At 34.6% G+C, this 14,646-nt stretch overlaps 1 protein-coding gene across 2 annotated transcripts in view; it reads right to left on the bottom strand.

Annotated features, from left to right (window-relative positions):
* The window catches only part of COL19A1 (collagen type XIX alpha 1 chain), a 307,907-nt gene that overhangs the window by 217,698 nt on the left and 75,563 nt on the right, over positions 1 to 14,646 (bottom strand). For both annotated transcript variants that reach the window (XM_025444536.3, XM_025444537.3), the window contains exons 11-12: positions 8,439 to 8,483; positions 5,723 to 5,767 (exon numbers count right to left, since the gene is read on the bottom strand). In XM_025444536.3, the coding sequence (XP_025300321.1) occupies positions 5,723 to 5,767; positions 8,439 to 8,483 (90 nt within the window). The remainder of the gene's footprint in view (positions 1 to 5,722; positions 5,768 to 8,438; positions 8,484 to 14,646) is intronic.

The raw sequence follows: 14,646 nt of genomic DNA, 5'->3' as shown, positions 1-14,646 counted from the left end.
AAATATCCCAGCTGCCTTTTTGAATTCTCAATTCAAGTTCAATGTGCAATTACCATAACAACTGAATAAAAAATCAACTAATGTAAAGTGAAAATATCTTCCAGTATAAAAGTCTTGGTTTATTTGCAGCCATAATTGTTGTTTATAGTACCAAATGATTACTATTGCTTGCCTGATTGACTATAGTTTCATGATATTTTATGCCAGAAGTCAATATTTTAGTTATTTAGTGGTAGGCAAAATAATTTACTTGTGGGACTAATAAAAAAATAGTTAGCTTCTAACCTTGTTTGTTATGAATTAAGAATGATGTTTAAATCAATCCATAGAAATAAATCAACAAAGTGCTACTGAATTAATTATCCATCATTATCATTAGCCTAGCATTTACATGTCAGGCCTATATATTATGCATCACAGGTGCTAATACATTTTTTAATACTGAAAACAAACATCATAGAATACTAGGAAATGAATTCAGTGCATCTGCTCTTTAATACTCACTTGACTAGAAACCAAAACGAATAGATTAAGCTACGAAACAGGTAAGGACATATAAGCATTTTCCATTTTTCCTATCACATCTTCAAAAGCATCCACCAAAGGCAAAAGGCTGTACATCATATATAAAATCAATTCTAAGTCTCAATATATGTTTTATTTTAGGGGCACCTGGGTAACTCAGTGGGTTATGTGGTTGACTCTTGATTTCCACTCAGGTCATGATCTCAGGTTGTGAGATCAAGCCCTACCTTGGGCTCTGCCCTGGGCATGACTTGCTTAAGATTCTCTCTCCCTCTCCTTCTGCCTCTGCCTGCATTATAAATAAATAAATAAATAAATAAATAAATAAATAAATAAATAAATAAATTTATTTTTATTTTAGGCTGGCCTATGAAAATTTGAGTTATGTCATTGGAAATTCCCTGGTGTGTTAGCTGCTGATAGAAGAAATACAAATGATTGGATGCATGGTTTAATTATAAATAACCCCAGCAGTTTTGGAGTAGTAGAGTATACTTGGACTCTACCCTACACTATAGTAGACATTTTAATAGTTTTATTCACTTGAATATCACATTTTGTACAGAATTCTACAATGATACATTATTAAATAAACCAACTCAGAATAGGGATCAGTCGGATGTTTTTCCAGTGCATTCTGTCAGGTAAAAACATTTGCAACAGCTATGGAACCAGAGGAATAAATATTTAAACAATATTTTCCAATTTAAATAATTACTTTAGTCATATGGCATTTCTGGACTGAGATAACATTCTGGTAACAACAAGACAATAAAGAATCACAAGTCACTGAAATTTTACAGCAACCAGTTTCCTAAAGTTTTAAGAGATGAATTAAAACAGGAACCATATGCATTTGTTAGTTTTGCAGGTACATTTAGTATTATGGGTTTAACTCAGAATGGAAGAAAAGATCAGTAATCAAGATGATCAAAGTAGGTAATGGCCATACATTTAAATAAGAGTAAGTCAGAACCTGCTTAACCATGAATACTCTTGGCTACAGAATGTCAAATGTTGGATACTGTCCACATATCCCTGAGCCAGATGGTTCATGAAGCAAAGAGCATTTGATTGTCCTTTTTTCTTTTCACTGAACTTAAGAAATCCTCAAGGAGAAGATCGTTTTAATTCATCAAATGGAAAAGTTCCACACTAGCTAAAACATCTTAGTCTTTGTAAAGATTTGCTACATCTGTACCCATGTTAACTTAAATGTCACTCTTGAATGAACAAAATCAACTACGTTTTAGCTAGGAAATGTAGAGAAAATGTCAGAAAAAGTGTGCCACGAACAGCAGTTGCCACTGGATGTTTCTCTCTCACAATCAAATGGTATTTAACAATAAAGTTGGGTAGAATCAAATTTAACACCTATGGAATCTGTTTTTAAACTAAGTTATTCGAGGATTGAATGACAACATAAGAGAATCGGGTTAGAAGCAAATCCAATCACATGATTTGAAGCAATTACTTAAAGATATTGAATGCTATAATGAAGCAGACATTCACATTTGCTTTTCTATTTGCTTCTTCTTTTCATAATGTAATCAAGAAATATTCCTCTTATTTTGACAAAGACCTAAAGTAATCACCAGGGGGTCATGGTGAAGATCATGGAGGAATGAAGATCACTTTAACAAACTCCTGCTAAATCTCCTTTTCCTAATGTGATGGTCAGAGCTTAGTTCATGCATTTACATTTGGTCACATAATAAAAGTTTGCCTTTATCATTGCTGGGACGCTGACAGTATAGGGATAACTGTTACCTCAAGAGCGGAATCTCCATTTTGTTCACTAGTAGTAGCCCACACAACACCTCCAAGTATAGTGAAAGAACCTAAGGAAAATCTCCAAAAGAAGGGATGTTTAGGATCACTCCCATAGAAATAGAGAAGCCAGAACACAGACCCCAGCTGTGGGTCTATTCCTCAGACAGAATACAGACCTCCTCCCTCCTGCTTCATGACGTATGGCATTGGAGTTAAAAGATCCTTGAACGATGCTCATCTGACTTTGGCAGCAAGCAATGGGACAATGGGATGGGGTCACTCCTATCCATCTAAATGATAAACCAGAAAAATACTAAGCCTGAAAATAGTTCTCCTCAGGGAGAGTCCTGCCAGCAAAAGTAATTTGAGAAAGAACCAGTCTTTTAAATAATTTTCACTTCAGGACTGATTTAGCTGAATTGTGCTTGTGCAGGTAATGCATGAGTTTCTTCCCTGTCATTAATTGCTATAAACTCAGGAATATACTTTAAAATGAGGTCCTCTATACTTGCCCAAGTTTCATGAGTCCTTCTCTGGACTAAGGATACCACGTTAGACATGTTAAAGAACCACTTGGTCAGTCTGGCTTAAGAATTCAACTGGCCTGCAGGATACTTTTCTGGCCATCAAGAAAAACAGCGGATTTCTTTACTTGGTTTATACTGGATTATAGAAATACCACATAGTGGTATCATCACTATGAAGCTATCTGAAGATCATCACATAGTGTTTCTTCTGACAATTGATAGGTGTTTTCTTGTTCAACTAGTAGCCATGTGCCTTTGGTAAGTATGACATCTCTGAACAATAACAACTTCCTGAATTCTTTCGTTTTGCAACTAGTGAATTGTATCATTCAAAACAGCCGAATTTTAAACACAGTAAAGGCCATGGTAAGGTAATTAAAGAGGAAAGGTGGGTCTTATTGTAATTATATACTCAGTTCCACAAAGAATTGAAATTCAAATTAAATTATCTTTTAGGGGGTGGGGGAATGGGGATAATGGGTGAAGGGGAGTGGGATGTGCAGGCTTCCAGTTACAGAATGAATAAATCATGGGAATGAAAGGTACAGTATAGGGAATATTGTAATAATGCTGTATGGTGACAGATGGCAGGTACACTTGTGGTGAGTATAGCATAATGTATAGGGTTGTTGAATCACTATGCTGTACACCTGAAACCAATGCAACATTGTGTGTCAACTATACTGGAGAAGCTGTTTTTAGACAACAGCCTTGAGTAATGGAGACAGGAGCAAGGCAAAAGGGCCCATAGTGACTACCGAGCTGAAGGCAAATAGGCTCATTGAACCATAGGCCCTAACTGACCAATGGAGTACCTACAACCAGGCACAGTTCCTAAGATTACCAAAAAAGGGGAAATTTCATATATTCCCATATTCTCTTATTCTGCCCTATAACTATAGCCCCTCACTACTGCCCCGTGGCAGATAGTCTCTCCTTTACTGTTCTGCCCACTGCTCCCTTGCAGTGTATTTAATAAACTTTTATCTCTTTTGTTCTATCTTAGATGAATTCTTTCACTGCTTGCACTGCCTTCCCCCATCCAACTGAGATGCCCCAAATATACTTTAACAAAAGAATTAAAAATAGATAAATAGTCTTTGTTCAGAAAACAAATTATACCATAAGCAGTGCAAAAATCTCATGTTTGTGTCACACAAATAAGTGCTTCACATACATTTCTCATTTAGTTAATCTAGAAACACAGTTTCTAATCTAGAAACAAAAAGATGACATTAATTATTTATCTTTGGGAATATGTCGTATATTAGAATACGCAGCATGAAACACCGAAAAAAACTCAAACATTTGCTACTTGGTAAATAATAATCAAAGCAGAATATATTTTTATTATAAGGATTACAATATGAATTTTACATTTGACTATAATTTGAATTATAACTCTTATTCAAGTATTCTTTTCTATTTGATGCTTTATTTCTTCCTGTTATCTCCCTCATTCTCCATAAATATGTTCACGTCATGGTGAAATTGACTATTTGAAGGCAATTGTTAATAAGTATGAGGAATTAGAAGAGAAGCCAAATATATTAAATGTTTTTTGATACTTCATAGGCTGGGAGAATCTATTTATTGCTGAGCAATACCAACTACGTATATAAAATATCAAAACAACCACTAAGATTTTAGTAAGATGGTGGCTTTAAATCACAGAGAATTTATCTGTTTCCTTGCTTAGTCTCACTTATTCCTACAGGAAAAGCCCCATTAATAAAACAGGAACATGTATAAAAAAGGCATTTATTTAAAGGCAATGACTGTCACTCTAAAGCAAAAATATTCAAAAGATCCCTAAAAAGAGAGATCTACTTTCAAAATATAGTCATCGTTTAATGGAATTCTCTTCAATTATATGATTACTATATGACTATCTTCTTTTCTTCCTCACAGTTCTGTGAGGAAAAGTAATTAGCAAGTAGCTTACAACATGTATAATTTGTCATAATTATTATAGATGCTCATTCTGTCTAAAATACTTATTGAAGAAGCAAATGACTGATCATGTCCCAGAAAACTAAATACAGGCAACACTGTCTAATTTGAGATTATCTCTCCCCCTTCCCTTCTTATGGCTGTCCAATTACATGACATTTTATGAAACAAAAGAATGGTGCTGGTTTTGTTCTATTTAAAAATAAAACTAGATTTATGAAATGCAGAAGAACTCACATGATTGTCTGAATGGAAATTTTGGATGACTAAGGCACTTCTATTCTCTGTAGTTTCAGTAGAAGGCTATAAATTTGTAAAACAAAGATGGCTTGAATTTTGGGTTCACTGCATCCCTCAGCACCAATCTGAATCCCTATCCACAGTTTTCTTTGCCTCTGAGTCTAGTAACCTTGTGGAGTTTAAGGAGTTCGTCATAACTCAATCTGGGATATTGCACAATCCTTGAGGTTTTTCTACATCAGCCCTCCCTATTAAGCCATCTCTTTATTTTAACTGTTTCAAACTATTCTATTTTCACGTCTCTTTTCTATTTGACCCTGGCTATTACAGTTCTTATTTATTTCCTCAGGAAAAATTCTACTGATAAACCAGGTGTACATGTAAACAAAACATTTTTTTAAAGACTTGGACACTTGGTGCACCAATGATATCATAGCACACGAATATATTGCTTAGTAAATGTTTGAATCATTTGTATAGCAATGGAATGCATTTAGTTAGAAATATTTAGATATAACTACCATCCAAACAAGTTTAGAAAGATTTCTATCATCAATATATTAAGTCTAACTTAAGTGAAGTAAATATTTTAATTATTGAATTGTTTCTATGGAATGCACAAGGCAAGTTAGATATTCTGCTTCAACATATTTTCATGAACACAATATATTGTTACAGATGCATGCATAAAGAGAGATATTTACCTTTTCACCAATTTCTCCTTTGCTGCCTTCAAAACCTTGCTCTCCCTGTAGAAGAGGAATATGATGTATATAATAATAGGAACTGTACTTTTACCACAATTATTACAATAATAATGACGTTTCCAATAGCAGAAAATCAATAATTATAAATAAAAAACATTTCTCATATGTAAACTTTAAGCCAATATTAACTTAGATGAAACTTAAATATTTCTAAAGAGTCCAACTACAGCTTTACTACAGTAGTCAATGCAATGTAATCTCCATAAACCTGAATTTCTCCATATATTGAACCTTTCTCATAACTGTTTTGAGAATTGAACACATCAACACAGTGCCTGGCACTAAGTTACCATTATCATTATTATTATTATTATTATTACTATTACTATATATTTCAGTAGATCCAACAGTAACAGTTTTCTCAAGGTGACATCTAGGGAATGCTGTTCCAGTGAGAACTGTGTGATGAACGAGTTCACGTTTGAACACCTAAGACTGGGTCCAGCTCTGACACCAGAGCCACGCATGCTCTTTACCACACAGATCTCCTGCTTCGCAGTCACAGAAAGGGGATTGCTGGATATAGCACTGCTGGCTTTCAATCGCCATAATTACCCCAAAAGGTATAAGTCCCCTGTTCTTCAACTAAAAACCTTCTCTGATCTGACAAGCTTATTTTCCCACTTAATTCCGCACAGATATTCATAATACTGATGTTTGAGTCATACTTTCAAACAAATATTTATTGACTGTCAGATATATGTCAGGCACTTAAGACAACATAACCAGCAAATGAGTGCTAGAGATGAGTTATCCTCACCCCTCCACCCACAAGATGCACTCAACAAACAACTGAGGGCACAGGGATGAAGAATTTCTTATCTCCAGTTTTTTCTATAATACTACAAAAAGGTGACACTTGATACAATTAAAATCCATGTGTTAGAAAAGGAATGCCAGCTTTCTTTTTTTTTTTACTATAAGTATAGTCTCTGTTTATGTGTTATGAATAATATATCATTATATTATATATATCATATATGTATATGTGCATATGTATACACACATACACACAATTAAATTTTTGTTTCTGCTTCATCTGCCCTTAAAAAAGTTAAGACAATAGGTAAGTATTTGGGTATATTTGCCACCGAATGCATGGTCTGTCTTTATTCTAGCATTTTTCCTAAAATATGGACTTTAGCTTGATCTGTTAATTCAAGCTGACATCGAAGCTGCTAAACACCCCCAGTACATCAGCCACAATGTCAGCATGATGCAGCCACCACAAACAGCTGCTGGAAAGTCCAAAACTATTTCCCAGCAGATAAATCTGCACATCCCTTGGCTTGCAACTCAACTCACAGATGCAGCACATGCTGTATCAATGGGTTTTGTCTAGAGCTGCTGTGAAGAAATTCAGAAGCTTGCCATTTCACCACTGCCAGTTTCAGTCTTATTTTCTTTATAAAGCCAAATCAGGGAAGATTTTTCAAAAGCTGTAACTATAAATAAATGCGTATCTTCTTTTAATGGTAATTTTAGCTACAGAGAAAAATCTAGATGTAATAGTAACTTCTGACGTCTTATCGCTAAGACCTGTAAAACTTCCAGAGCATAGAAATGATATGGTTGGCCTGGGTGGGCATCTAAAATTGCATCAATAATGCTCTTCCCTGTGGTGGGATTATCTGGGTGGTGTTATGACAGCTGGCCCCACCTGAAACAGCTCCCCATCCCTCCAGGAAACTGGAATAGACCAGACTCTGTGCTTCCAGCAATGCTGATCATATTTCTTGCCAGAAGAAGAAAGCAGCCTTGGGACAATACAAGGGTACAAATGAAGTTCACCTTGGTAAAGAGAAAGACACTCGGCACAGAAGAAGTAGCATAGTTGATGCAAAAATTTTTAGTTATTATGAAGCTGTTCTGAGAGATTTTTTGAAGATATTAGTTATAGCATCTTTGTAATATTTGATATTTTATGTCATTGTAACTATTATGTTTAGTCAATCTGGGGTATACAAATAGGAAGGTAAATAAAATAGAACCAAATATAGTCAAAGACCGTAAAAATTGTTTCACTCTTCATTTTATTTTATTATTTATTTATTTATTTATTTTTTCTTTAGGTCAAAATTTAAACATTTCTTTTTTTTAATTTATTTTTTATTGGTGTTCAATTTACTAACATACAGAATAACCCCCAGTGCCCGTCACCCATTCACTCCCACCCCCCGCCCTCCTCCCCTTCTACCACCCCTAGTTCGTTTCCCAGAGTTAGCAGTCTTTACGTTCTGTCTCCCTTTCTGATATTTCCCACACATTTCTTCTCCCTTCCCTTATATTCCCTTTCTCTATTATTTATATTCCCCAAATGAATGAGAGCACTCTTCATTTTAGATTCTAATAAGTGAAACATGTCCAGAGCAGCTCTGTATACTCCCATGGCCCCCAGAAAACACCATCATCGACTTCTCTGGAGAAGCATGTTGCTAAAGCTCTCTGATAAAGCTCTCCTATAGTGATTTCTTTGAGAAGGGATTATTTCCACAGATTCTCTTTGAAAAGACCATTAATTGGCTTTCTAAGAGCTTTCCAGGGATTTCAGTTTCATCAAACAAGTTTTCTGAATCTCTACTATATTATGGAAAATTCAGTTTTTTAAGATGTTAAATTCTTAACTTGTAAAGGACATTTAAAAACTCTTTACCTTTTGACCAGGTAAGCCTGGAGCTCCATGTAAACCATTTTCACCCTAAGAGAAGTACAGAGAATAAATTTTATTAGCCATAAAAAACAAATGAATAAAGAAATTTTTGCAGTTCTAGTGTTGTGGGGAAAGGTAGCCAACACTGAACATCTATCACATTTAGGGGCTTTCTGTCTATCCTTCCTTATCTTACAACTGTAGAATTGGTACTTGAATTTTACAAGATAAGATAACAGTCTATTGGGTGCCAGGTAGTTCAGTGAGTTAAGTGCCTGACTCTTGGTTTCATATCAGGTTGTGATCTCATAGGTCATGATATTGAGCCTACATCAGGCTCTTCAGGGAGTCTACTTGAAGATTCTCCCCTTCTGCCCCCACAATTCATGTGTGTGTTCTCTGTCTCTCTTTTAAATAAATATATCTTTAGAAGGAAGGAAGGAAGGAAGGAAGGAAGGAAGGAAGGAAGGAAGGAAGGAAGGAAGGAAGGAAGGAAGGAAGTCTCTGAGTCATGTTCAGGATCATCCAACTTGTGGCATGACCTAAGATTTGAATTGAGTTCTAACTCCACAGCCCGTGTTTTCCCAGCTATTTAGTATCCTTTTTTTCATTTTGTCTTTCAAGCCTCCGGACATAATATTTAAGTCTGCATAGGTTTTCCATGGGCCATGCACTGTTCTCACAATAAATCTATTGGGTAGATACTATTATGATCTTCTTACAAGAGATGATTACACAGCCAGTAGCAGTTAGAAATGTGATTCAAAGACATATACTTCAGCTCTGTGCACACAACCACTCCCACTGTCTCATGGAGAAAATTCATTTCTGGCTTGTAAGGGACCTCATCTAACAACTGAATGTATCTATATATCTATTATAGATATATATCATATCTATCATAGTCATAGATATACAGATATGTAGTAAGCATATATATATATATCTGCTCAAATCTGTTGATTGTCTTTAAATCGAAGACATACTCAATGCCATTTTACTTGAAACAATTGCTTATAAGAATTTTTAGTTCTTTCCATTCATCTGGTTCTGGTCTTGGGTAAAAAGGTTTTTAGCAGATATTTATCAGTTTCCATTACTGGAGTTGATGGAACATTTTTTTGACAAACCTGCCTTGTAAACAGCACACCAGCTAAAATGAGATACTCCTGAGAGGATGTGCATATTCTCAGCGGAGCCTTAGGAATTTTGCTGCTTACAGGAGCTGACTTTGACTCTTGAGTTTCCGGGCTTACACAGTTCAAAATAAATTGACAATTCTATTTATCTGCTTTATTTCTAGAAAATCTTTTTTTTTTTAAAGATTTTATTTATTTATTCATAGAGACACAGAGAGAGAGAGGCAGAGACACAGGCAGAGGGAGAAGCAGGCTCCATGCAGAGAGCCTGATGTGGGACTCGATCCCCGGTCTCCAGGATCAAGCCCTGGGCTGCAGGCGGCGCTAAACCGCTGCGCCACCAGGGCTGCCCTATTTCTAGAAAATCTAAGTAATTTATAAGACAACAATTCTTAAGCACTACCTAGAATGAAGTCAGATACCGTTCTTAGAATTTTTAAATAAAATTCAAATATATGAAGAAAAAAATCACATTTTCATACTTTAAAATAGCAATAATATATTCTGTCTAAATCTAAAGAGATCTTTATCATTTCATTAATTAATACATTTTGAAAAGGCTTATATAAAAGTCATTTATACCATTCTATATAGACACACATATTATTTTAAAGACTAAGGCTGTTCTTAGATTAAATCATCTAAGTTTTTCCATGTATAACTGCTAACATCATAGAATATAATAAACACTAAAGGCAAAATTTTGTTGCTAAGTGAAATTAAGCATTGAAGCATCAGTAAAATACAATGTACTTAATCATGTAATAAATATATTTTTTATTATTTAAAGTAATAAATATATTTTTATTTAAAAACTATTATAGTTCTAGATTTCAGGCATTATATAAACTTCCCATTTCATTTGATAAAGTGGTAGTAAAAGCACATTATGTATTTAATGCCAGGGAACATTCTGTGGAAACTGAGCTTCTGTTACTCATCATAGAAGTATGTCCACTTGTCTATAAGGAGTAGAATTATTTTCATCGGTTGGTCTAATATAATGTTTTATATCATATTACAAGTTACACATGATAACAAGATGTGGCATGTAATCCAGTAAAGTACACTGATACAGTATTCACTGCCAAAAATACTTTTTGGGGGAAAAAAATAGGGATAGTATCTCTTTCTCATTTTCTTTGCCGACAGCCCACTCCTATGCACTCTGTGGCTAAGGTTCTGGCACCTCAAATCCTACTTCTGGCATTGTCAGGTTAGGGTTACACCCAGAAACACCCCTAATTTGGTACCAGAAATCTCTAAAGCTGTGATATTAAGACTCTTTAGTGGACACAGATTTTATGATTATTGCAATTAAAATGTTACATTTTCCTGTGGCCAGTGTTCACTGGTCCCCATTCTTTCCTGACTAGGAATTTGTTTTGTAAACACAATCCTAAACTCCCAGATAACCCAATGGACACCACTGATTACTCTCAGGGGAAAAAGCCAGTTTCACAGACCATGAGGGGGAAGATTTTGAGATTCTGAGTGGACACCATTGAAGTCTAAAGTTTGCAATACTGGTATTCAGAAACCTTTTTATTTTTTCCTCACTGATTTTCTTGAAGTTATCAGAGATGGCCTACTTAGAAACTTTTAATAATTTTAAACTACTTGTCATTTTTCTAGTTCCCAAGGGATAAATTAGCATTTTTGTTTTTGTCCCTATCTCAAAAAAAAAAGAGAGATTTGTTAAAGTAGCACAAAAACGAAAGAAGAAAATAGCCTTAAAGAGCAAACTTTTGTTTAAAAGATTCATGGATAAATGACGATTCCATCAGGATTTTTATCCAAAACCTAATACAGCTTGAAGTCAAATGGAATTCTAACTATGAAATAAATGATTATCTAAAACTACTGGATTGACAGACATTAGCTGCTTTTTCTGAACTCTTGCAGTTCCTCCTTCCAGTCCTAGAACAAAAAAGAAATAAGAAGGTTCTCTTTTGACTTTTGATCAATATTTTAACTTATTATTGAGGGAATATTACAATCAATGTTTCCCACAGCTACCATAATATTCCAAACTTGCTTCTGAGGAATATACTTTCTATTATAGGTTTTTCCATCAAAGGACCTATGTCCTTTTCCTGTTACAAATTCAAGCTACACAGAAGGACAAGTGAATGAATATGTGTAATATCAAGTGGAGCCAAATCTAATGTTGCTGCTGATAGCACTGTTGCCATGTTATTACTGTAATGCATAGCTCATCTCTGACTTCACAAAGCGATCTAAGAACCCTTTCCAGAATTCAAAGTAGCCTCTTTGAGAAGCTTTTGGAAAAAAACTAAGGTGTGACTTAGGGCCAGCTGATGGCTTTCTGAAAAACTGATCAAAGGATTTCATTTTTACCTCCTTTTTATCACTGCACATTTCCCTGAAGTAAGCACAGCTAGGCATAAAAGATAAATTATTAGTTTTCCTGATTCCTTTGACATTAGAGTCTGTCTTTTCTTATTATGCAGGAAATACACATTGTCTGAAGGACATTTGGTAAGAAATCACATTCCCCAAGGCTATCGTTTCCAAACCTAGTCCCAATGAGACCAAGTAAAGAAAGGAAGATTAAACAGGTAAATGCAAATTTGCTAATAACTACACCTAAGCCTAGAAAATAGAAAGTCATACACTAAGTTGCAGTGATTTTTTTTTTTTTGGTTTAAAAAATTAGGCATTCACTCTCTGATTAAAAAGTCTGACATCCTATTATATAACACTGCTTCCATACTTTAAAATGAAATGATAGGCCAAATTAAATTTTTAAGCATGTTTTCCAGAACTTAATCTCTTGTATGAATATATGATACACTTGGAAATACATTGATATTTTCCCACTAACTCATATTTATTAAGAGAAGATATACTTAAATTGAATGTTGAGTGAAATAGCTAGAAAAATATCTGAAATGGAATGCCAGAATTCTTGCATGAAAACTAACAAAAGAGGTAGCTAAAAATAAATGTGATTTTGCTTTTGTGTAACGCTAACTTGACCTTTACATTTCTGACTACAGGTCAACTTTACTCAGGACATAATCTTCAGAAATTGAATTTTTATGGTTCTTAAATTGTTGCCACTCTACTAAAATTTCAGGAAATAAAATAGATACCTCCTACTTTTTTTCAGACATTTCATCCAGTCTAAGTTTTTTTATTTCACAGAGGAGTATTTTTCCCTTCTATTTTGTTGGACTTTATTCCAAGACATAAATTGTCAAGTTAAAAAGTATATACTGCATAGAGTTTAAAACTTCAAACTTTCTGAATTCTTTGTATTTGCTGGATCCTTAATGCAGCAAATCCATTGGGATACATTATCATATTAATGTTCAAGATAAGGCAAATTTATATGCTTAACCATAAGGTGAACGAGCTTGTTACTTATTATTACTTAGTCTTACGGGTCATTTCAAAGGGAAAACCAGCTCACCAAAGGTAAAATATAGTCGATACATGTCTTAATCATAGTAACATAAATATAGGGAGTTAGTAGAAGCTGAATCTAACACCTACTATCTCAAAAACTACCAACCTGAGTGTATGTGTTTGTGTGGGCACACAAGTTTATGCAAGTGCACATACCAAGGAAACAAGCAGGATGGATAGTCTTAAAAATAGGGGCAAGAATAAATTTGTATATTTATACCCACTACCTCCATTAAAGAATTTGTTGAGGTACTGACTCTACTGAAGCTTCTTTATTAAAGTCAGGCACTTTTGCTGTTTAATTTGTGTTTAATTTTGGAGAGCAGAACAAAGCAATGTGGATAGTGCAACAATGCTTTCTGAACTCAACCTTCCCCCAGATTTCTGCACATTAGTCTCATTTCACAAAGGAAAAAAAAACTTATGGATCTTATATGTGACATACCTTTATGTCAATATCAAGGCTACTCAGTAAATCAATAAATTTTCAGTGATAGTTTGGAGTCCCTTAATGAATTCATCATCGTTTTCTGGGCACACACTGGTTACACAATATATCTTTTAAAATGTGGAACTCAGGGAACACCTGGGTGGCTCAGTGGTTGAGCTTCTCCCTTCGGCTCAGGGCATGATCCTGGAGTACCGGAATCAAGTCTCGCATCAGACTCTCTGCATGGAGCCTGCTTCTCTCTCTCTCTGCCTGTATCTCTGCCTCTCTCTGTGTGTCTCTCATGAATAAATAAATAAAATCTTTTTTTAAAAATGTGGAACTCCGAACTCAGCACATCACTCCAGAAATGGTCTCACCACACAGAATAGAAAACAAAAGTGTCATTATATACCACACACACACACCCCTTGTTCTAGATACTATATAGTACTCCTATTTATACAATTTGCTTTTTTAAAGCTAAATTACTTATGTATACATTGAGCTTAGAGTCAACTCTAACCATTACGTTTTCCTTTCAAGGGACTATATCTTACAATCCTTCAACAAATCAATTGAATGAAAATTGTACTGAGTTATTAAAATTTAAAAAACAAGAAAATACATAATTTTGAAATTATTTGGACAGGTAAATAATTCTTTCCATATATAACAAAGTTAAAGAACTGAGACTTGGCCAATGTAGAGCCCATTAGAAACCGGGGCTCTTACATATTTGTGATTTTTTTAAAGCAGAGAACAAGTGTTTTGGCTTTTCACTATATTGTGAGACTAGCTGTAAGGCAGTCTTTAAGTAAACTCGAAGCTTCATAAAAGCACTAAGGAAATAAAAGACATTTAATGTGAATCATCTCCTAAAGTGACATCTGAATCAAGTATTCTGACAAGTGAAAGATGATTTAAGATATAAAGAGGACAGTGTCATCAGTAAACTCCTAATTGAGGACAGTGAGATACCAGTAAGCACAAACTATTTCCTGTCCAAAGTATTCCTCGTGATGAGTAATTTATAGTTCTGCTCCATATCAATTACTTCTAGTAGAGCTTAAATGCACTCGAGTCATTTGTTATTTATCTTTAGCCCTGAGGTAAATGATTGTGAAGATATAGAGAAAGAACATGCCTTAGCAATCTTGTAAGAAAGGCAGGAGATTTTTTTTCAAACCTCATTTGGAAAAAAAAAGAG

This window comes from Canis lupus, chromosome 12 (assembly GCF_003254725.2).
Source record: "Canis lupus dingo isolate Sandy chromosome 12, ASM325472v2, whole genome shotgun sequence".
NCBI lineage: Eukaryota > Metazoa > Chordata > Mammalia > Carnivora > Canidae > Canis > Canis lupus.
Note: the sequence above shows the minus strand (reverse complement) of the source record. Positions and strands in the feature narration are given on the sequence as shown.